Source organism: Sinohyriopsis cumingii, unplaced genomic scaffold, assembly GCF_028554795.1.
Source record: "Sinohyriopsis cumingii isolate HCF-2022 unplaced genomic scaffold, ASM2855479v2 utg000349l, whole genome shotgun sequence".
In the NCBI taxonomy this organism is placed as follows: Eukaryota; Metazoa; Mollusca; class Bivalvia; order Unionida; family Unionidae; genus Sinohyriopsis; species Sinohyriopsis cumingii.
Genome location: NW_028315889.1, coordinates 3,094,774 through 3,119,240, shown reverse-complemented (window position 1 = coordinate 3,119,240; position 24,467 = coordinate 3,094,774). Strand labels below are relative to the sequence as shown.

Sequence of the window (24,467 nt, the reverse complement as noted above, 5' to 3'; positions counted from 1 at the left end):
TCTCACTGGTGGAGAATCTAGAATTTCAACATCATGGTAAATTTTATTTGTTCATGTGGAAACATCTGGAAACAAGTGCTCATATTCAAGTAATAGCTGTTTTAGTTCATTCCTTTCTTGTTGCTGCAAATGTGAAAGTTTCTGGTCCAGATTATTTAATATTTCTTAATTCTAAAGACTGGGTACCCCTAAATCACCCCATTATTATTGCTTAAATCCTCAATGAGTGGGACAGGTACAACTAAACTGATTGCATGATTAACCTGGCTATCTCTATCAACTTACTCCTTTAATATATTTATATGGCAAAGCTGATTTTGTTTTCAGCACCCAGGAGTATTAATGACATAATGATATAATTTAAATCATCTACATTCTTTTCGGTATCTTCATCTGAAACAAGTTTCTCTTTTAACAACTTGAATGGTACATGGATAGTGACAAATTTTCAAAAATTAGTTCAAAGGGACTAAATTGTAACGATTTTTAAACTGATAACCTAAAAGCAAAGACAGTAAATGAACACCTTCATCCCAATCTTTTCCAGTATCAAAACAATACCACCAAATCATATTTTCAAAGTCTGATGAAATCTGTCAAAAGCTTCTTGGCTTTCAGGGAAATACTACTACTACTACTACCACTACTACTACTAATAATAATAATTCTATGCTATTGAGGGATGATCAATAGATGCATTTAACATTATGTGTGCTGCTTGTTTCTGAAGTTTATAAATCTGTCAAGCTGAGATTTAGCAATTTCCCCATACATTTGAACAATAATCCATTGTTGGAAGAATATATGACTTATAGTTAAAATTGCAAGTGAAACTGGGTATAAAAAAAAAAAAGATTCAAAATTTTTACTGTTCTTTTAGTTTAAATATTTCTGAAATGAATTGCCTCTGGGAATCTTGTAGATACACACAGTATGGTCAACAAGTATTGTTGTTTGACTTAGTCTTAGGAAAGGGACTGACACAATCTACCATTATTCCGCTAAATGGTTCATCAAATGCAGGAATATGTTACAGATGAGCCTTGTGTATCTTCTCACTGGGTTTTCCTATCATGTGACAAGTGTAACAAGATCAAAAGAATTTAAAACATCATTTTTATCTTTTGATCAATAGATATGATTCAAGATCTTGTGATAAATATATTTAATCCCTAAATGACCAGCCAAAAGATCTTCATGGACTATACTAAGACTGACTTTGGTACTACAATTTGATAGCTCACTGACCACTCGCCTTTGAGGTACCTCAGGTGTTCTCCATTTTCTCATAAAAATGTCATGCACCATTATAGTTTGTAGAGAACTGTAGGAAAATTTTGGTCTTCATACTTAAGTACTGTAATAATTTGAATATCATATTTAATTATTTTCAAACCTTTTCACTAAAATTTTTGGTCTTGCCCACTATACAGTAATATAATTCTTATTTTTATAACCCAGATGTAATAACATTTTATGATCAAATAAAAGATGCCACGCCCTGTTTAATTTTTGTGTCAGTGAAATGAATAACCCAGCACGGTGCTTAAAAACTGACTGAATGTATGTACAGACTGACAAGAGCACCAAATGTGTGTAACATAAAGCTCCTGATATAAAGGTGTAGTCATATGAGACTGGCAAATAGTAAGCAAACAAAACAACTGATAACCCCTTTCTAACACACTGTAGCTATATAAATTTGAGAAACAATGACATGTGCAATCTGTTTAATAATCACTGACCCTGATGATTTGCCCATGATCAAAAATAAGCATAACGCACACACTCTAACAAACTTATTACAGATCAAGAGGATTGGGGGGTCTACTCAAAAACTCCATTTTCACTTCTGACTCATGGGTGAACAAAATCTGCAATTAACTTGGAATTCAAAAGAGTTATCATTTTTTTCTGTATTTTGACAGTCACAGTGGCAAAGAAAATGTCAAGTTGTTCTATTAAAATCAGTCATTCATAAAAAATTTAAAACCTATCAGATGTCAAGAATTTCTTAAATGAGATCGAAAGTCTAAATTATCACATTGTTTATCACAGATAGGTAATAAGACTGTGATCCTTTATTGCCTTTTGCCACTTGATTGCTGGAGAATGTTTGCAATCATTTTTGATTAGGCAAGGCATATAAACGACCTGTTTATAGATTCTAGCAATCACATCATTCAAGGTTTATTTAAAAAAAAGTCTAAATTTCATCTCTTTATACCTGGAATGTTAAACTAATAACAAAGATTGCAAGAAGGTGTAATGCCATTGTGAACACCATGAAAGCTAATATGCCTCAGGTCAAAATGTTTAATAACAGAAGAAATTAAATGATTCCAGTTTGTGTGGTCCAGTGCCAAAAACGTGCATCAAACAAATCACAAAAATATAAGTCCCTCGAAGAAAATGATGCAATCGTGTTAAAAATAATTCCAGGAATTCATGATAAGACCATTTCTTCTTTTTAGTTCTGAGTGCTGAAACCATCTCTGATCTTCTTAGGCAAATATAATTTTCAAATCAGCTGCTGTGGTAGACATAGTAGATGTATGAATGGCATGATTTTCGTTCACAACAAACTAGACACCATTAGATGAATTTTGGTGACAACCACATGCCAATATGACCATATATTCAGGAGAATTGGTGAATAGATTTTCACTATGTTCATTGTGGCAGCCATATTGGATATATGTGGGACACTATTTTCATTTTGCCAAGCATGTTGATATAAGCATTAATTCTGAAGAAGTAAAAAGATTATCAATAGGGATGTCATATTATAATTATTTTTATCAAACTAGACACCAGCATCTTGTGAAAGCCACCTAGACATCAGTATAAATCTTCTGGTGAAAACCCATATCAATGTGTCTTTCCATTCTGGTGGAGTTGCAAAAAGATTTTAAAGATGACTGCAATGGTGACCACATTGGGCAGCAGATTGGCACTATTTGTTCAATTAGGGCTCCACTTCACCATTTCATACTTTGCATAGGGCTTGATTTTTTAAGTAAAAGTATTTTCCAGGTTTTCCTCACTGGCTAATCCTGGTTATTAAAATTATACCAAGTATATCTTTATTTTGGCGTATAATTGATGGGTGTATGGAGCATACAGCTTGCCCTTACAAAGTGATATGTACGAAAAAATTATGATATATTTAAATAATTATTATTTTGATAACTGGATTGTGTACGAAAAATTAAAGGGTACGAAAAAATACGGTAGGACAGACGCAAGCATAGACTCGTACCAACATTTTCTCTCCATTGTTCATGTTAGCCAATGCAAACAACTTTACTATAAACTGTTCCCTCACTCAGAAGTATATAAAAACTGTAGAGCAGAACCTAGAACCAACTAGACATCATCAATAGATTTTTAGTGAAAACCCTATGATGATAGTATCATCAATTCAGAAGTAACACTAACAAGATTTTCAAGAAGGCTACTTGATGTCTAAATAGCACCATTTCAATTTAGGACAAACTAAAGCTTAATATGAATGTGCGTGTGTGTGTAGAATTTTAATGCGACCCCCAAACTTGTTTAGCAGGAGTAGTGATAAAACACTTGTTCTAACAGATGAATGGACATCATATGATTGGTGAAAGAGAAACAACAGAAGATGGAAGGCAGACAACATCCATCCAAATATATGTAATACAAATGTGCAAAAATACATATTCTCTATCCATAGTGTGTATCACTTATGCTGAGCAAAAGAATATTGTTCGCTGATGTGAAGATGTACAAACAAATCGTGTTTGATTGTGCTTAAAGGTTTCAACCTGTTGTCAAACTGAAAACTAGATCTAACAAAATTGTAAGGAAGAGAGTGAAAGAGTGTGAGTGTGTGTGATTTAGATTTTTAACATAGCTTTAACAATTTTTCAGTTATAGTACTACAATGTCTACAGAGTGGCAGTATATAGTGATGTCTAGCACTTGGGTATCATGCCACAGACATGTAGCATCATGTCCCACCCAGTCACATTAAGCTTTTGAAATCTGAGTTTCCATTGGTTAATTCAAAGGTCAGCAGATCATGACCCTTAAGTGGTCATCATCAGATCTTCACATAGGACAGCGGAGATCTGATTTAAAACAGATTGCGGGTAACAAGATATGGCTTGGTGAGCCGCATGTGTCCAGTGCATTTTCCTACTTAAAGACAGATTTTGGACTTAGACTGATTTTAGCAGAAATGTTGGGTGTAATTTTGAAATTTATCAAAACAACCACAAGCATAGATGAATATTTGGGAATGATCTGATGTTTACTCTGAAAAATAAGTTTTTTGCTTCCTATTAACATATGCTCTACAAAAATCACACCCTAGTGAAAATGTGACTGAAATTTGAGTGAAATCACAGTGAACATGTTTTAACATTCACTCAAATGTCCTTTTTTCGCTAAAATTATGGTACTGTAGTAGATTTTACCAAAATTTCTGAAAATATCAGTGAAATAAAGTTTATGATTGAAATTTCACAGACTCTGCCAACATTTCTGAAAATATCAGTGAGAATTTGTGATTGAAATTTCACCGAGAGTTTGTCAAAAATTTTGAAAATATAGTGATATTTTGTGATTGTAATATCACTGACATTTCAATAAAAATATCAATAAGATATAATACAATTTAGTGAATCTGATTTTCCTCGATATGGACCCTTTTTTTAATACCGTCTCAGAACCTTCTTTTTTAATACTCAATCCAGTCCCATTCTGCAACAAGCTTTCTAATAAGTATTTGTTCCATATATTATTTAACATATGATCACTGTAAAGAGCTTTCTGACTGGTTAAAAGTTTGTATTTGCCCAATGAATCATCATGTAACAGAAACTGATGTGAATGAGCATGCTTGCTAAACATGGTGATTCGAATTTTCAAGCAGGATATGAGTTTGAATAACCATTTGAAAAATGTGCGGCAATGAGAATAGCTTGAATGCAAAGTCAATGGGAACATAACTGGTCAATCTGTATGAAAACTGAATGCCAGAACTAGCATTTTGCTTTCTGTACCATAAAGAGCTTTACAGGAGTGACTAACGTGCTAAATATGACAAGAAATTGAACCAGGTTGATTTCGAAGTTAAATAACTCCAAACTGATTAACTATCCAGAATTTAAGGAGGGACAACGTATATATCATTGGTGAGAATTGTTGCCAGATACCCATGTCTATCAAAGATAGCCATATCTTTGCAGAGTTTTCTTGGCCCATAAGTAGAATCATCCTTCAATATTGTGAGTGGTATTATTGTGTATATTATCAAAATATTCTAAGTGTGTTAGAATTCAGTGTAAAATAAGAGTAATTATATCATGATAAATGTTTGTCACAGCTGCTTATGGAACAAGGACTAATTCAAGTGACCACAACATCATCATAGTTTGTACATTAATCAAAAATCTAGTCTGCAGTACAACAGTGACATAAGGCTGGCTCCTAACATTTATTTTTGTCATAATCAGTGTCTCAAATGGATGCTTTTCTGTATTATGCATCATTTTTACAGTTGAATATTTCAATGCAGGAAAATATTTTATATATGTTTATGTTTTCACAGATGCCTTTGCATATGTTCCAGGCTTGATACTTTGATTTTTAAAATCATATAATTATTTAGTGTCAAGCCAGATTCTTCACATCATGTTGTATATACTGTATATATTGTACATAACAGATAGAAGGCTTCAGGGTAGAAATTAGTTTTATAACTAACTGAGTTACCTCCTCTAAATAAAGTCTTTATTATTATTATTATTATTATTATTGTTATTAACCATATATCTTGCCTTGCATGTCATATAATTACAACATCTGTATAATTTGGTTTCATGTACACTTAAATATCACCTTGGTTAATAAAGTCCTATTTAATTCATATCCATTATTTTAAACCTTTCGAAATGTGTGAAAAATTACTGAAATGTCAGTAATATACTATATAATGATGAAAATTTTAGTGAAATATCACCAAAGTTTTAGTAAACTCTCACAAAACTTTCAATGATATGTTAGAGATCCCACCAAAACTTATGTGAAAGTTTTGACCAAAATTTGTGTGAAACCTCAGAATTTCAGTGAAAGTTTTGGTCAGAATTTTTTTGAAATCTCGCAAATATTTCAGTGAAATCTGAGTGAGATCTTGCCAAAATTTTAATGAAAGTTTTTGGTCAAAATATTTGTGAAATCTCACCAAACTTTCAGTGAACTGAAAAAGACTTAAATGATGCCATCATGGATGAAGTTTTATATGCAAGAAAGAAAATGAAGAAAAGAAAAACCTAAATCTTATTTGATAATGTCTGTCAAAATAAAAATTTTGATCCATTTTTAAAATTATTGTAAATATTTATCACTGATTCCCAATAATGTCTAACAATTGTTAGGCTGTTTAAAAGAAAAATGACGCAGATTTTTTACTGGATGATATTCATGTAGACATTTTAGCCAGCCTTTTTTAGATGGAAAACTTAGGCGGATTTTTATTTCAGGTGGAAATTTCAGGTGTTTTTTTTTTCTCCAGGTAGAATTTTATTTCAGGCAGAAATCTTAAATGGACTTTTTGTTCAAGCAGAATCTTAGGACAACCAATGTGCATATTTAGCTTAAAATTCTGCCAGAAATCCACCTCAAGTCCACTTGAAATTCACCTAAGCTTCTTTAAGTTTATGGTTAGGCAGAAAACGCTTAAGAATCCTGTCTGAAATCCGCCTGGAAAATTTTGTGTAGAATTTCAGGTGGATTTTTATTTCAGGCAGAAATCTTTTTATTCAAGCAGAATATTAAAACAACTAATTTGCATACTTCACCTAATATTCCACCCTGAATCCGCCTGATTTCTGCTCGAAATTCACTTAGCTCCCTTAATATGAGCAATTATGGTTTAGGCAGAAAGCGATTAAAAAACTCATCTGAAATCTGCCTTAAGTCTGCTGGAAAATTTTGTATGGGTCAGAATATACACATCTGATCAAACCAACTCTGAACTAAAACAAAAAATGTTAAGCACTATGAGACAAAGTTCTTACAATTGAGGTTTAACTGCACAATAAATTAAAGTTGTTCCTGTTTCAAATCAGACAGAAAATAATGCATTAAAATAAAGCTGCAGTGTATCAACACCAACAAATCATTACAACAGCCAGATTTTACCCATCTCCTGCATTTCTACATTTGGTCTGCAGGTTTTATTATGCATTTAATGAGACCATTTATATATGGCAAACCTTCTGGCTTCAATTAGAATTGCCCTGTTTACATGTGTATTACTGCTACATAAATTTATGTATTGAAAATTATATACTTCTTTTACTTCACTGTGAACAATACAGTGTACAAAGTATAACCTTGCCTTCTTCCCCTCTCACCCCCAATTTGAAAGTCCTGAAAATGCTATTGCACCATAACATTTACATGGCAGTGTTATGTATGTTTAATTTGTATTATTGGCTAGGTTTTATTCTCCATCATTATATGACCACTCCGGTGGCCTAGTGGTTACAGTGTCCACCTCAGATGTGGGAGGTTGTGGGTCAGTGTCAGTGTTAGTGTTAGGACTGGTCGGCTTGTTGTCAGGATAATGTGACTGGGTGGGACATCATGCTATATGTCTGCAGCATGATTCCCTAGTGCTCGACATCAGTATAAACTTCCACACTGAAGACATCATAGTGATATGACTGAAACATTGTTCAAGCTATGTTAAAAATCCAAACACACACACACACACACACACACATACACATGATTATGTTATGCATAATTGTATTTTGGACTTGACCTTGTCCAAAATCAAGTTGATGTTGTACCTGACCAGTAACTTTTGTTTTAGTAAACAAATAATATGTAGTTAATATTTCTTTGTGAGTGTGGGTTACATATTAGGTTCATTACCAATAGAAGTAAACACTTATTTGGGTCTGGGTCTCAGATACTGATATTCCCCATGGAATAACTTGTGGTACTTGATGTTTACCACATTCTTTTTAATAATTTTAGTAACAGATCTCATCTTGTTTAAAACTTCAAATTTTCTAGAAATGAACTTTTGTCATACACCTTGTCTCTTCTTTAGTGTCTTAGGTTATTTTTACATAATCTTGCAAACTTGAAAAATGTTCAGCATTTAATTTGGGTGAAGGTATGTATTCAGATTATTATTAACTAGAAATAAAAGGTGCTCGTCTATAACATTCTTGGACAGAAATATTAACTTGGAATTATAGTGAATTCAAACAAGAACATCTTGGATTATATTATTGTGACTAATTGGAAGGCTGCTAGTACATCATCACAATTCAGTCTACTAGTACATTAGTACATTCAAGCAGACAGGCACATCAACACCTTCAGCATTGGATCTTATTTTGAACACCTCTGGAATTTTATTATAACATTATTCATTAGGACTGGTGACAGAACTTGTTGGACTATTTCGGATTTAATTTGCAATACTGTAATTTCTTTTTAAATGTTCACTTTTTATTCGAGGGAAATAAATTACTTGTTGAATTTTAGAAAGCTTGTTGGTTTTCGCTCTTTTTCTATTACTTAGTTTGAGACCAAGGATTCGTAATAGTCGTACATATTAAACAACATACTTCAACGAACTTTAGGAATAATTATTATTTTGGCCCTGTAAAATCACAAAACATATGCACCTACTGACCTTAAGACTTGGGTGAACTTCTTCATTCAGCCGTAATGTCAATTTGGGCTTATCTTGTATTTTTCCTGATATACGATTCCACACCTGATGAAATACTACTCTTGGATTGTTCAAAGGGTCTCTCAGCTTTCTAGAAAGTATAAATGATTGAATCGGGTTTAATGGTACATAAGCACAATCCTGGCAGTAAAGTACCAAGCAAAAGCACTCCCTTATCTCAAAGTAAATTTTTTTCAACACTTTGCTAAAATGTCAGGAAGATAAAACATTCTGACACTTAGTACAAAAAGCCATATAAGATACAAAATATAGAGGTTTTTAATGGTATCCAATCAGTACTTTGGTTTAGTCTAATTTACATGTACTACAGTTAACCAATTACATTGACAATTACTGGGAAGAGAACTAAATTATTAATCCAAATGTTTGGATTGGGAACAAAAATGTTCAGATAAACAGTGATTTCCAACATAAAGATCTAAGTACTATCCATTAATTAAAAGACATTAATTTGTAGCCTTTGCTGAAGTCAAATTGCTTTATTAGTCCCATGTACTGACCTAATTTCAGGATTTTAACATTTTAGGAGTTAAACAAATATACTTACTTCAAGTAGATATGGATTAATATGGTACAGTGTGTTCTTACAGTCCATATGATGTGAACTATAATGCCACTTCGGAATGTCAAGCAAATATTGTTTTCTTATCAGTTACGTTGCTAGTATACACTAACGTATTACATTTTCCTCTTTCAATTATCATTTTTACTAGGAACTTATTGCATTTTACATATGAGAATAATAAATAACCATGGTAGGAAAAACAATAGAAAAGATCATGGGACATTAACTCAAATTTTTATAATAAGATCCAACACTATTACAAATATTAAAATGAAGATAATACAGATGACTGTGATGATCACAATCATAATTTAAAGTTCAATGGAAATGCATACTACAATACAAACTTGCTGTAAAATGAAAGTTCTGCAATCAATAATACAGTATCTGTTGTAAAATAAAGTCTTCATTTTTTTAATGTCAGGTTATTTTTAGTTTCAAAGTGGAATCTCTTTCTTATAATAGGTTTTTGTGTGTGTTCAACTTGTACTGTATTCTATATAAGCTGAATACACCATTTGTATCAATAATGCCTTGTTTATTGCCCCAAACTACTAATGGCTATAAATCTCAAATTGTATAAAAACTTTTTTATCTACTCCCAACTGGTGGGTGGGGGAGGTTTTAGTATAAAAAGCTGTAAATTCAAATTATTACCTGCTTAGTGTGAAAACTGCAATTCTATTGCAACAATGCTGTCTCATTCAACTTAAACAAAAATGTATTCAACTGAGTCTTTTGAGCATTACTGTATGTTATCATAAATTTAGTTGCTATATTAGATGCAAGTCCTTTATGTTTTCAAACAATTCCCATCAAATACTAGAATTACAATCTAAGTACTTTAAGACTTCTATGTGCTGCACCAAACAAATACTCAGAAAAATAAATGGATTGACCTATACTGGCCAAGAAATGAATTCAACATAAAACCATTTCCCTTTTGCATCTGCCGAGTGTTGCAACCATCTCTGATATTTCTCAGCAACCTCATAGCATCCATATTGAATATGACCATCCATTCAGGAGGAGTAGCGATAACAATATTTTAAAGAAGGCGACTACTGTGCATCATTTTTAAGTGAACATCATAAGAAGTCTTTTTAAAAAAAAACAATGGCAATATAGCCAACCTTCTAGGTGGAGTAACCATAAAAACAAAATGGATATTAGATTGACACTATTTTAATCTGAACTAACTACATGTTATAATAAGTCTTTTTATGAAAACTCCACATGTACATGACATTCCATTGAGTAGCAATAAAGACAGTTTCATGAAAGCTGCAATGATGGCAGCCATTCTGAATGTCAGATCAACAATATCTTTATTTAGGTCCAACTATATATCACAAGAAGTTCTTGAGAAAAAATTCATGTTGCAATGACCATAATCTAGAGGGGTAGTGAGAACGAGATTTTCAAGAAGGCCACTGGGGGTCAGCACCATTTTCATTTAGACCAACCAGCAAAATCCCAATGTCAATATGACTTTCCATTTAAGAGTAGTGATAACAAGATTTTCAAGATGTTGGCCATATCAGAAAACATATCAGCACCATTTTCATGTATGGCCAACAAGACATCATTTAACAAAAACTCCATATTCATATGACCATCCACTCAGGAGGAGCAGCATAAAAAGGTTTTCAAGATGGCCACTGTGTGGATCATGCTGAATGTTTTAGGAACATATTTTCATTTAGGATCAACTAGATATCATAAGTACGAGATTTTCAAGATCGTGGCCATATCAGATCAGCACTATTTTTATTTAAGACAAACTAAACATAGTATAGAAAGTCTCTAAGGGGAAAACTCCATGTTCATATGACCATCCACTCAGAAGAAGAAGCAATAAAAAGATTTTCAAGATGGCCACCATGTTGGTCACATTATAGATGCTTTCATAGCAACATTTTCATATAGGATCAACTAGAATTTATAAGAAGTCTTCCACTGATAACAAGATGTTCAAGATGACCTCCTTTGGTGGCTATATTAGCCAGATTGGTATTGTTGTCAATTAGTATCAATTAGACATCATAAGAAGTCTTTCAGTGAAAACCCCATACTGATATGATTGAGAAGGAGTAGCATAAATTAAATTTTCAAGGTGGCCATTATACTAGATGCTTGAGCAGCACCATTCTCAATTTTTGACCAACAAGAGCATGTGATGAATGTGTGTCAAGTTTCACAGTAATCTTCCTAGTAGTTTAAGAGAAGCATTGATAACAAACTTGCAATAATAGACTAAATTCATGACAGACATCATACAACAGATGGCAGGCAATGGATGACAGATAATAGGCCATCTCAGTTCTTCTGGTATATGACCAGTAAAGCTAAAAATTAATTTACATGATTTGCTTCATAAATCACTAACAGCCACTTTTAAGTAAATCAATCTTAATTTAATTTCACTGCACTTCATAGTCCAAATTATCAAAACTCATTCTTCAAAAAACAACATCCTATTAGTTTTATAGTATTTGGTTTTGTGGCAAGAAGAATATTTTCATTCAGCATTTTATTTTTAAACAGGTGCTAAAAACATGTAATAACAGACAAAGTCTGTAACTCAAGAAACTGCAGATGCCCTTGATTTCATGTACAGTGAAATCTTTCAGTAACTGAGGTGCCATAACTTCATTCATGGATCCCATGCTTTTCTAAAGATAAGTTTCCAGGTCATTTCCAGAGTTTTTCCAGGATGAAATTAATTTTTTCAAAGTTCACCTTTGACCATTACTGAATGGAATCAAAGAACATTTTTGATTGTAAAACATGCATTTTCTAGATCTAAAGATGTTTTTCATTCAAGACTCTCCAAAACAAATAAGTCAGAAAAGATGATCTTGCACAAAATCACAAAATGTATGACACGAAACGAGTTTGATTATATTCCTATACATTGGCATGTATAGTAATTTCAATGCACAGAATAAAAAATCTAACTCTGCCTTGCTGACCTGCATTATGTTGCTACATGGAAACAACATAATGAACATAAATTAGTTTTGTTTCCTTTCAAACCTTTGATTTTAATCCTAGTACAGTATTTTAAAAAACAACAATAAATGCAAATAATTAAAATCTTGTCTTGTAATGAAAAGAGTTTAACCCTGAATTTATCTGTGCCAATAAAATCCCAAACAAGAATTTTCAAACAACCTAATCTTAAGATGATCTGGTTAATTTAAATTTTGACAAAAGACCTTCAAAATTATAAGTTGTATAAACAAGGACTGAGTTTTCTGTAAAATCAATTTGTCTTCTTGTAATTCGTTATACCAGTCCCCAAACCTGTATTTAAACAGGGGCACATGTAGTTTTTTAATCTATAATACAAGGGACAACAATTTCTCAATCCAGCTCTGAGATTCAACAATTTGGACTACAAATTTACCTTAAAATGAATAGCAGTCCATATTCTAATCTGGGTTTCCTCTGAATATTCCAACACCATTTTTCATATTTGGACATTTAGGTTGGGGTGTGGGGTCATTGCAATTGCATATCGAAAATTTGGAATTTGCTCCCAATGTGCCTCGCGACATATGGTAGTTGCTTACCAGTGGGCCTAGCAAATTTAAACTTATGTTATATCAACACATACCTGCATGAAATTGATAGGAAAATGATTTATTTTCTCAAAAATGGATAGTATTATAAACGTTATGTCATTAATCTGCTGACAGACTAGATGAAACTATAGCATAGATGAAACCTAACCCTATTCTCGCCATTTACATTACTAGTCACATGACTTCACAAATCTCAACGATGACATCAAAGTCCAATAGTCACGTGATATCAACAACAAACTCCTTTTTAATGTTGTTGTACAGAAATTTAATTACATTAAATGAAAGTCAGATACTTTTTGTAAAAGCCAGCAATCTGGCCAGTCTGATTTATCAAGCAGACAGCACATGTCAATGTGGTAGTCATGTAATACAACAAAACTCCAGAAGTTGTTCTTGGAATATATAAATAAGGAGAAATTTGTGTTCTTTTGTTTTTGTATTTTTATTTCAACCAGCATATGACTTTCATTTAATATTTTTTTATTTTTTCTCTACAACATTTGAAAATGTGGTGTTGTTAGATTTGTGTACTCATGCGAATAGCAATGCAAATCATGAGTGCCAGGTAACATTTCATCAACGCCATAGTTTTATCTTGTCTTTCAGAAGATTAAAATCATAACAATTTTAATACTCATAATTTCTGAGAAAATTAGTAATTTTCATATCGATTTCATGCATGTATCACTCAATCTAACAACGTTTAATTTGCTCGGCCACAAGGTAAGTGACTATGCTTTGCCATGACCATGTTGGCCTCTTGTGGTGCTAGACTGGTTTTCATACCTTCTACGAAAGATACGGAAAGATACAGATATCAAGCTGACTTTGAAAATAAAAGTCTACTAGATGAATCTAATCCACTGAGCATTTGGATTGACTCAGCATATATGTTTATTGCATGCACCAAAGTGATCCATACTGCAGCCCCTGAATATTCTGGTTAGAACTCGATAAATTTAACTCATGATCAGTTTAGTTACGACTCAATTACATGATTGTTTCAGGCGTCAAGTGGAGGTGGAAAATTTCTGGGGTTTTCCTGACTTTCATCAATATTTGCGAAATTCAACGACTTTTCACGGTCAGGAAACATATTATCATTTCTTATGATTTTTTCATGACTTCCCGTTTGTGTTGGAACCCTGTTCATTGTTAATAAGATATCACAGCTTTATGAATCAGATATGAAGATATGAGTGAAGTCAAGAGGCAGCAAATATCAACATTTTATGATTTTTGATAAAGACTGTGTTATGTATGCCTTGTACCACTAGTATTTTCAAGACTGTGCATTTTGTTAATTGTCATGCTAAAGTAAAGATGACAACAGATATTTAAGCATGTAATTACTTTTCACAAGAAACATGTCATTAACTTGAATTTGAAAGAAAAAAAATCCAACTTGTCTCAATTTCCTCAAGCATCTTCCCGTTGGCATCAAGATCTATCAATAAAGCTTCAGTCTTGAAATACTGGTCACCTGAGTTAACTATTATACTGCATTTTGAGTGCATCACAAACATTCTGACAGTCTGTTTTTTAACCTCAGATATCTGACTCCTAATTTTTATGTGTGATAGCTTATGAAAGGAAAACTTTCTTCCCATCAAAATGATGCCTAAATTACTGAAAAGTATCACTTTACATTTTAACGCCATTAAGATCTTGGGATAGGTGTGAAATTGCAACATAACACGGTCATAATATTTATCCATTTCACTACATGTATCAGGCATGAGTTGGGTATCTGTGGGGAAAAAAACCAAAGCGATTTCTTCTAAGACAAATTCTAGATTCAAAAAAATGTAGGTAAATTAGACAAAGGTTAATTATAATTGATGCAAACCAAATGTTATCAGATGTTGAACTTCTGCACTTGTTAAAGGTAGAAAATGCATTCAATTTATTCTCACGGTAAGAATCTGCATCTACTCACCCTGGGGACAAGTAAGCAGTTAAATTTTGCTTGGCCTAGCCATTTTTTATTTATCCAGTCAGGACACAAGAATAAGTAGTTTTTTTGAGCGCTGTGTTAACATCAGTACCAATAACAAGATTTGCAAGATGGCCACCAACAATGCCATACTGGATCTCAGAATAGCAATATTTTAAATGTGAACCTACTGAACATCGTATGCAGTCTTTTAGTGAAAAACACTATATTGCTATGGATATCTGTTTAACCCTTTCCTCCTCTTTTGTCCAGTCATTTTATCCTTGATTTTATCAGGATTGTTGGCACTAAAATTGACAACCTAATTGCTATGCTGTATTCAGAAAAGGCTATTTCACATATTTATTGTCCTAACTTAATAAAACTTACATATTAGACTTATGAAGTAGCAAGTATTATTGTTTTGGAAACAATGGAGTGCAGCACTTTTTTACTTGTTCATACAATTATGGTAGAAAAATTAAAACTAATGTATTTTGTTCATAGTACAAAACTCAAAATTTGTAATAACCTTTCCAAAAATAAATGCTTTTAATTAAAACAATTAAATCAGCCTAAAAAGAAACAAATGAAATTGTGAGCAATTGTGATTCTATTTTGATCTTCTAGGTATAAGCATCATAGAAGAGAAATATTACATAACCACTAGATACACATAAAGCATACACGATGTATTTACCTCTATGGATTGATTTTTTACCATCAGAAGTGATTCATACAATACGCTTAAATATATAAAAGTAAAATTTAAATATGCAAATACTTTGACGAAAAACACATCATAAAGAAATAGTGTTAGAACTCTGGTAGCGATGGTAATTGCAAGCATTTCTAAAATACACTGTTTCCTCAATAACTTGCAAACCACTTAAAAAGGCTGGATCAGGCTTGAATCCCATTTTTTTAATGCTATTTTTTTAATGTGATGTAAATCAGGAACCAAACTGAAAGTCACCAATTAGTATTCCGACAATATCAATGTGGAAGTCTAGAAGAATGTATTTCTTAGTCTCCTTCAAATTGCTTGTCTCATACAGTGTGGTAAAGACTATGCCCAGGAAAAAATATTTAAACCGTTTGAGCTGGTTGTTCCAACTGGATACTGGGACTGAAGCTGCAGTCAAACACCCATATGCATTGGATCTGTCACTGTAGCCTACTGATGCCTAAGAAATCTCAAGCCTCTATCCATCCTTTTGTAAATAAAAGGATGTCTCCTCTCCAGTTGCTGCAGTGTTGGAAGACAGAAAGTTGACCCGTAAATAAAACACTGAGACTTCAGAAAACATTACCTGCATGAATTTCAACCTGCCTTAATTCCATGTATGAAATGTTAAGTTGTATTTAGTCCACAGGGGACAACGATTTTACCTGAACCTAAAATCTATTTCTTGAGTGAAGTTCAAATGCTTAGCTACTAATCATGATTACATTTTTAATTCTTGGTGAATTTCTGATTTGATATATATATATATATATATATATATATATATATATATATATATATATATATATATATATATATATAATTTTAGTTCACTGAAATAATTTATATCATTAGTAAGTTTAAATTATCAATTAGCAAGGATTGAATACTTTCGTTTTACTCTGTGTGTATCAATGCTTTTGTGTGCATGCATGTATACCCAAGAAATCTAAAATTAAGCTGCAAATAAGCCTACCTTGATGAAAAGTAATGCTACAACATCTAATTGTAAAACCATGTATCAATTATGACAGAACATATTCCAAACAATTCTGAATTGAAAAGCATGATTTTAAAAACTTCTTTTTAATCCTTATTATGTACAAGTATCTTCTGAATGCAAAGAGACCAATGTCCTATTGTCTACTACTAGTTTTACTGGAATGCATAGAGACCAATGTCCTATTGTCAAACAATAGTTTTACTGGAATGCATAGAGACCAATGTCCCATTGTCAAACAACAGTTTTACTGGAATGCATAGAGACCAATGTCCTATTGTCAAACAATAGTTTTATTTGAATGCAATGAGACCAATGTCCTATTGTCTACTATGTTTTATTGGAATGCAAAGAGACCAATGTCCTATTGTCTACTACTAGTTTTACTGGAATGCATAGAGACCAATGTCCTATTGTCAAACAATAGTTTTACTGGAATGCATAGAGACCAATGTCCTATTGTCAAACAGTAGTTTTACTGGAATGCATAGAGACCAATGTCCTATTGTCAAACAACAGTTTTATTTGAATGCAATGAGACCAATGTCCTATTGTCTACCATGTTTTATTGGAATGCAAAGAGACCAATGTCCTATTGTCAAACAATAGTTTTATTTGAATGCAATGAGACCAATGTCCTATTGTCTACTACTAGTTTTAATGGAATGCAAAGAGACCAATGTCCTATTGTCAACCACTAGTTTTAATTGAAAAAAAAAGCAAAATTCCAGGGTAAGCTGTCCTTGAACATATTTGAAAATAAACCAAACAAAATTTAATGATTAATATAAACTGCTGCCTATTTCTTAATGTTCTGTGCGTGTGTGTGTGTGTGTTTTGTGTATACCTATTTGTAGTAGAAAGATTGATAGGTACAGACAAATGCAAATACAAAAAAATGTGAGAAAAAATAAATACCAGCTTGAACAAAAACTTGCTTATTTTGAGTCCTTCCTAACAGCTGCAAACTAGTAGCCATGTTGACAAAAAAAGGCTATTTCCTCTATATAGCCAGCTAGGCCAGTGCATATCCAGTTGGAAACCTGTTACGGTGGGTTTCACTGAGCCACACACATAGAATCCATTGGTTTCCAAGTTCCAAAACAGCCAATACTGGTTAAAAATATGTCAAATGAAATATGTGACTTTGCAATTTGAACCCAAAACAGTGTTTGTATTACTCAGGATGTCTGAATTCACCCTCTGTCTTCATCAAATGATTCCCATGTCATCCTCAAACAGCAAATAAAAATAATACAGGTGTCACATATTCTGGCAAAAGGGTTAGTCCATTGTGTTCAATAAATTCCCCATGTCAACAGCAATTCTATCTGATGACCAAAAGTCATAATCGTTGGAATCTCCTGACTGACTGACCAGGACGCCATTTCAAGGCAATCTCCCTTCAACTTCCATTTTGTCTGAAAACAGCACCTCACGAAGATCATTATTATCTACATCACTGCCCTCTTCAGTCTCTTCTAAATCAATTTATTCAACTCAACTGAGGATTCCATTTTACTATTCTGCATATAAGACCTGCATTTTTTTGCACTGTCAGTATGATGTAGCACCTGACTAATCAAGTTAAAGATCAATATATGTGATTACTCCATAGCTCAGTATCCATTCCCTATATATGTCATACTTGTCGTTCTAGTGTCATTTGGAAAGGAGAAATAGCAAAAACACATTCTGAAATATGTTTGTAATAACCTTCCATATGCCCAAGTATATCAAGCGGGCCAATAAAGACCACAAATAACTCAAGAAAATGTTTTTGTGAAGGTGACTGTGATGTGCTTAAAAATTTAGTAGTAATACCTGAACTGTGAATATTATCAAGCTCAAATCAGTGTGTAAGAGTTCAAACTCATCAAAAACTCCAATAAGCCCAGAGGACTTCAAAATGCAACTGGTCCATAACCAACTGGTCCAACATTTCAGGATACATAAGGATATAAAGTAGTCTATGACTTGATAGTAAATGCAGGTAGTTGTTGTTGTTGTCGGGTTTAACGCCATTTTTCAGCACATGATAGGCTATGCATGGCGGCCAGTATTAATGGTGGAGGAAGAACCCGGGAAAACCCTGGGAAGAACCACCGACCCATGAGAAGCTACTGGCAACAAGCTTTCTCACATACCCACATTGGCTGAATCCTAGACTCCAACCCATGCAGACAGAGGTGAGATGGCAGTGATCTGTAACGGAGAGCACTTTAGACCACTCTGCCACTCGGGGCCCCGACAAATGCAGGTAGACATGAACATCAGCTAAATTCAACATAGCATGGCAACTCTTTATTGACTAGGACAAGGCTGGCCAACTGATCTAGATCTATACATATCTCATATGCAGGCAGGGCATCAAAATATGATGCTGCTATTGATAACCAGTCCGAATCCTAGAATAAGAATGAGGATCCTTACCTTTTCACTTGTCACCAGTGATAGCATCATAACTAGGACAAGCCTTCAAAGATTATGCTATAATATCCCAAGTACAGCTGCCCATGAAATTAGGTTTATGAACAAATGAGTGGATTAACTGGATCAAATGCATCCACATCATCAAAATGTAGCTGAACAGTTAACATCATTATTATGGTTTTAGCATGCACCCTATACCTGCATTTTGTCTGCATTCTAGACAAGCCTCCTTCATGCTTCACACTAAAGTCTTTAATAAACAGGATAAAATCTACCAAACTTTATTATTTATTTTTCACATGGTTTCTATTATTTTTATTAATATGATAAAATATACAATTTGCAGATTAAAGTTTGTCTACATATCTAAAAATCAAACTGACAAAATGGTCCGACTACTCATTTTTTTGACAAATCTGTGGTGAAATATCAGCTGGTACTCGACCAGTGGTAATTTTTTCATGCAGCCTTAAGCTGGAGTTCTGATATTTATATTCATTGTTGCCAATAAAACATTTAATTAGCTATTCATGAACTATGAACAGAAGCATTTAAGTCAATAAATGAATGAACTAAATCCTTCTTTGATGCTAAATAGGTAAACATCAAAAAGCAAAATGTGCATCTATTATTAGAAACAGGGATTTTCGTAATATGACTACTTATACCTTATAGCTTTGTTACAACAAATGACAGATAGGATTGCAAATTGTTTTTATACTTGTCTACGTACCTGTCATAACAATGGGTTTTGGTTAGATATTATTTGCTTCACTGCTGTTTTGTATTTTCACAAAACTGAGTGGTGTAAGAAAACAACCTTTACCTTACAGTGCTTCCTGAATTTTACAACACAGCATAATCTTATATGTTTCTAACCTAAAGAGAAATATTGTAAGGCTACATCTTATATCACATACTATTTAGACTTTGCTTATATCACATATTTAGAATTTGCTTACATCAGATAATATTTAGATTTTGCTTATATCACATACTATTTAGACTTTGCTTACATCATATAATATTTAGACTTTGCTTATATCACATAATATTTAGAATTTGCTTATATCACATACTATTTAGACTTTGCTTACATCATATAATATTAGACTTTGCTTATATCACATAATATTTAGAATTTGCTTATATCACATAATATTTAAATTTTGCTTATATCACATAATATTTAGAATTTGCTTATATCACATAATATTTAGACTTTGCTAATATCACATAATATTTAGAATTTGCTTGTATCACATAATATTTAGAATTTGCTTACATCACATAATATTTAGAATTTGCTTATATCACATAATATTTACAATTTGCTTATATCACATAATATTTAGAATTTGCTTATATCACATACTATTTAGAATTTGCTTATATCACATATTTAGACTTTGCTTATATCACATAATATTTAGAATTTGCTTATATCACATAATACTTAGACTTTGCTTATATCACATATTTAGAATTTGCTTATATCACATAATACTTAGACTTTGCTGGTATCACATAATATTTAGACTTTGCTTATATCAGATAATATTTAGAATTTGCTTGTATCACATAATATTTAGAATTTGCTTATATCACATAATATTTAGAATTTGCTTATATCACATAATATTTAGACTTTGCTAATATCACATCGCATAATATTTAGACTTTGCTTATATCACATAATATTTAGAATTTGCTTACATCACATAATACTTAAACTTTGCTTATATCACACATTTAGACTTTGCTTATATCACATAATATTTAGAATTTGCTTTTATCACATAATATTTAGACTTTGCTTAAATCAGATAATATTTAGAATTTGCTTATATCACATAATATTTAGAATTTGCTTATATCACATAATATTTAGACTTTGCTTAAATCAGATAATATTTAGAATTTGCTTATATCACATAATATTTAGAATTTGCTTATATCACATACTATTTAGAATTTGCTTGTATCGCATAATATTTAGACTTTGCTTATATCACATATTTAGACTCTGCTTATATCACATAATATTTAGACTTTGCTTATATCACATAATACTTAGACTTTGCTTATATCACATAACATTTAGAATTTGCTTATATCACATAATATTTAGACTTTGCTATATCAGACAATATTTAGAATTTGCTTATATCACATAATATTTAGACTTTGCTTATATCAGATAATATTTAGAATTTGCTTATATCACATAATATTTAGACTTTGCTTATATCACATAATATTTAGACTTTGCTAATATCACATCGCATAATATTTTGACTTTGCTTATATCACATAATATTTAGAATTTGCTTATATCACATAATATTTAGACTTTGCTTTCTATAAAATGTAGATTTTCCTCATTCAAGGTGCCCAATGAATTACAAAAACAGAGGTACTTTCTAGATACCAAGATATCTGCCATTATTACCCTCCAACAGTTTACTCATGGTTTCAAACTAGAAGAAAATAATGCAAGTAATGATGTTAAAATCTTCCAACAAAAATATACTGAGAAAGTGCTTTCACAAATTGATATGAACATACTGATGTTTTAAGATCTAAAACAAAAGCTGTTATGCTTTCATGATGAAATGAAATGATAGCAAACAACAAGTTGCATATCTTGAGCTGAGACACATCAGCACCATTCACAAATATCTTTCAGCTGATGCCGCTAAAACACTATGTACATTAGCACTTTCAAGACTGGACTATTGTAACTCAATTCTGTCTGGTTCATCTCAATATCTGCTTCAGAAACTTCAAAAAGTTTAAAACACAGCTGATCGGATCATACTTAGAGTACCACGATCAGAGCACACCTTCCCATTGCTCTGTACTCTACACTGGCTATCCATTCAATCCAGAATCAAACACAAAATTTGTTCTCTGTGCTACGTTTCACTGACTGACGGACTCCAGTCCAACGTACTTATCTGACCTCACCCATGTGTACATACCAGCAAGATACTTACGCTCCTCTTCTGACAATCTTATACTCATTATTCCCACTATGAAAACGAAGTCATATGGACATTTTTTTTGCATACCAGGGCCCAGCAATGTGGAATGAAGTGCCCACTGAACTTGGACACAAAGACACAGTGATCCCATTCAAGAGTGCTCTCAAAACTCACTTATTTTGACTGCAAGAGCATGTTTTTGTTTTCTAATTTCATGGTGTTTTTTTTGGGGTAATAATATCATCACGTTTTTTTTTATGTTATAGGTGTTGTCTATCATTGTAAAGTGCTTAGAGCAAAGTCCTCATTCTTATTATTATTATCAATCTGGCAGTGATAACAAATGATAACTTGCATCAATCTAGCAGTGATAACAAATGACAACTTGCTAGGGGAAGGGTTACAAATAGTGATCGGATTTTCAAGATGACTACCATACAAGACATATTAGATGTTAGATTGGCACCAGTTTTAATTAAGGCCAACCACATTTGATAAGAAGTCTTTCACGGAAAACCCAATGGCAGTACAGCCATCTGTCAAGAGAAGTAGCAATAACAAGATTTTCAAGATGGTAAACATGGTAGTTCGATTGGATGTTAGATTAGCAACATTTTCATTTGAAACCAACCAGACATCATAAGCAGTTTCTTAATGAAAATCCTTTGTTGACATGAACTGCTGGCTGACATCTGGATATATGAGGGGTACCAATTCATTTTGGACCAAACACACATCATAAAAAGTTAAACTAATATGACCATCTGTTCTGGAGGAGTATCAATTATCAGATTTTCATTATAGCTACCATGTCAGATTGGCACTATTTTCAATTAGAAACAACCAGACATCATAAGAAATTTTCAGTGAAAACCCCAAATGTGCCCATAATTGGTGCCATATAATCACCATTTTATTTAGGACCAGCCAGATATCATAAGTCTTTTAGTATTAATATAATCATCTCTTCTGGGCAAACAGAAATAACAAGATTTTAAAGATGGCTGCCTTGGTGGCCATATCAGATTCTAAAGTGTACCATTTTCCTTTAGAACCAACTAGACCACAAGATGAGGTTATATCTATATTTTAAGACCTTCTCCTGAGTAGTTTAGTGTGAGTAGCAATACCAGATACCTGCAGTTTGAACATCATATAACATTTTCTGGTCTTCAACCAGCAGAGCTAAAAAATATTAATCAAGTCTACGATAATTCAATCAAATATCATGTCATACAACATATTTCAACCAAATGTTACAATAACTTTGACACAGTCTAGAATCATAAATTTGCTTCCACAAACCATGATTGTATCCTCAAGGACAAGATCTGTCCTTAAATCAGATTTATCAGCAGGGACAACCAAGGAGAGAGATTTGTTCCTACACAATGGTTTGGAATCAAACTTTTTTTCATGACCAATATAAAAAATCTGACACATAAACAGTAATTATACAATGATGACATTACAGCATGGCAGGTCAATTTATCTTACCCAACTAGTTCCTTTAGTTCCTGGCCTGCGTGTTTCAGCCCTGTCAGGGATATGTACAGTCGTAAAATTTCATTGGTTCCCTGAAACATAAAAAACTTTAAGTGCCTATAGTGCAATAAAATGAAGTGACAGTTTGACAATCCAGTCCTCCCTTGTTATAACACTCATAATAGAGTGCCATCAATGTTGATGTTACTGCATAGCCATAGCACTTTTTAGTACACATCACCTCCCCCTAACCTGGTCATAATGAAAAAAAAAAAAACAACAAATTACACCTGTACCACTACTCCCGACTAAAACAGAAAAAAACACGGATAAATTTAACTCCCTTAACTGTCAACCATAAACAATATTACAAAGAAAAGGTAATTAAGCCACCATCATGGCATTGTCTTTTAATCAGGGTGTTCAGCTACTTATACATTTTCTGAGTAAAATCATATACTGGTTAGTTAATGACTGATTTAAGAACTCTCTGAACCTTCAGTGAAGATAATTATTATTGCAAGAAACACATTTATTTGATATTTGAATAATCTCATAGAGTGATAATTACCTAGTTAGGAATTATCAATATAAATTTCCTACGTCTATTATAAGTTGATCATTACATGTTATGGTTTCCTCTTCATAAGTTATGTATTATACTACTGAATTCATTTCCAAATCAAATAAATACAATGGCCTTAACTTTCCCAAAAGTGCAGACACTCTTCAAGCCTCACTGAGTCATGATTCAACTATGGCTGCATTATTTGGAATCAAATGATGTCATATATGTATTACTATCTATAAAGAATGAAGACTGTCCTACTACAATATGTGCAAGTCATTTATAAGTATTAAAGGGATATAGCAAGTGTATCAAGTTTAAGTAATATCTTAAATTTGCTGCCACCACCTGACACAACCTAAATATGGGGTAAAAACAGCTGGTTTGTTTTCATTTGTTTTAAACTTATTTCAAT

The 24,467-nt window shown here is 32.5% G+C and overlaps 1 protein-coding gene across 1 annotated transcript in view; it reads right to left on the bottom strand.

Annotated features, from left to right (window-relative positions):
* The window catches only part of LOC149774333 (complex I assembly factor ACAD9, mitochondrial-like), a 119,447-nt gene that overhangs the window by 19,625 nt on the left and 75,355 nt on the right, over nt 1-24,467 (bottom strand). The window contains exons 13-14 of the mRNA XM_089945441.1: nt 23,497-23,576; nt 8,699-8,828 (exon numbers count right to left, since the gene is read on the bottom strand). Coding sequence (XP_089801567.1) covers nt 8,699-8,828; nt 23,497-23,576 — 210 coding nt within the window. The remainder of the gene's footprint in view (nt 1-8,698; nt 8,829-23,496; nt 23,577-24,467) is intronic.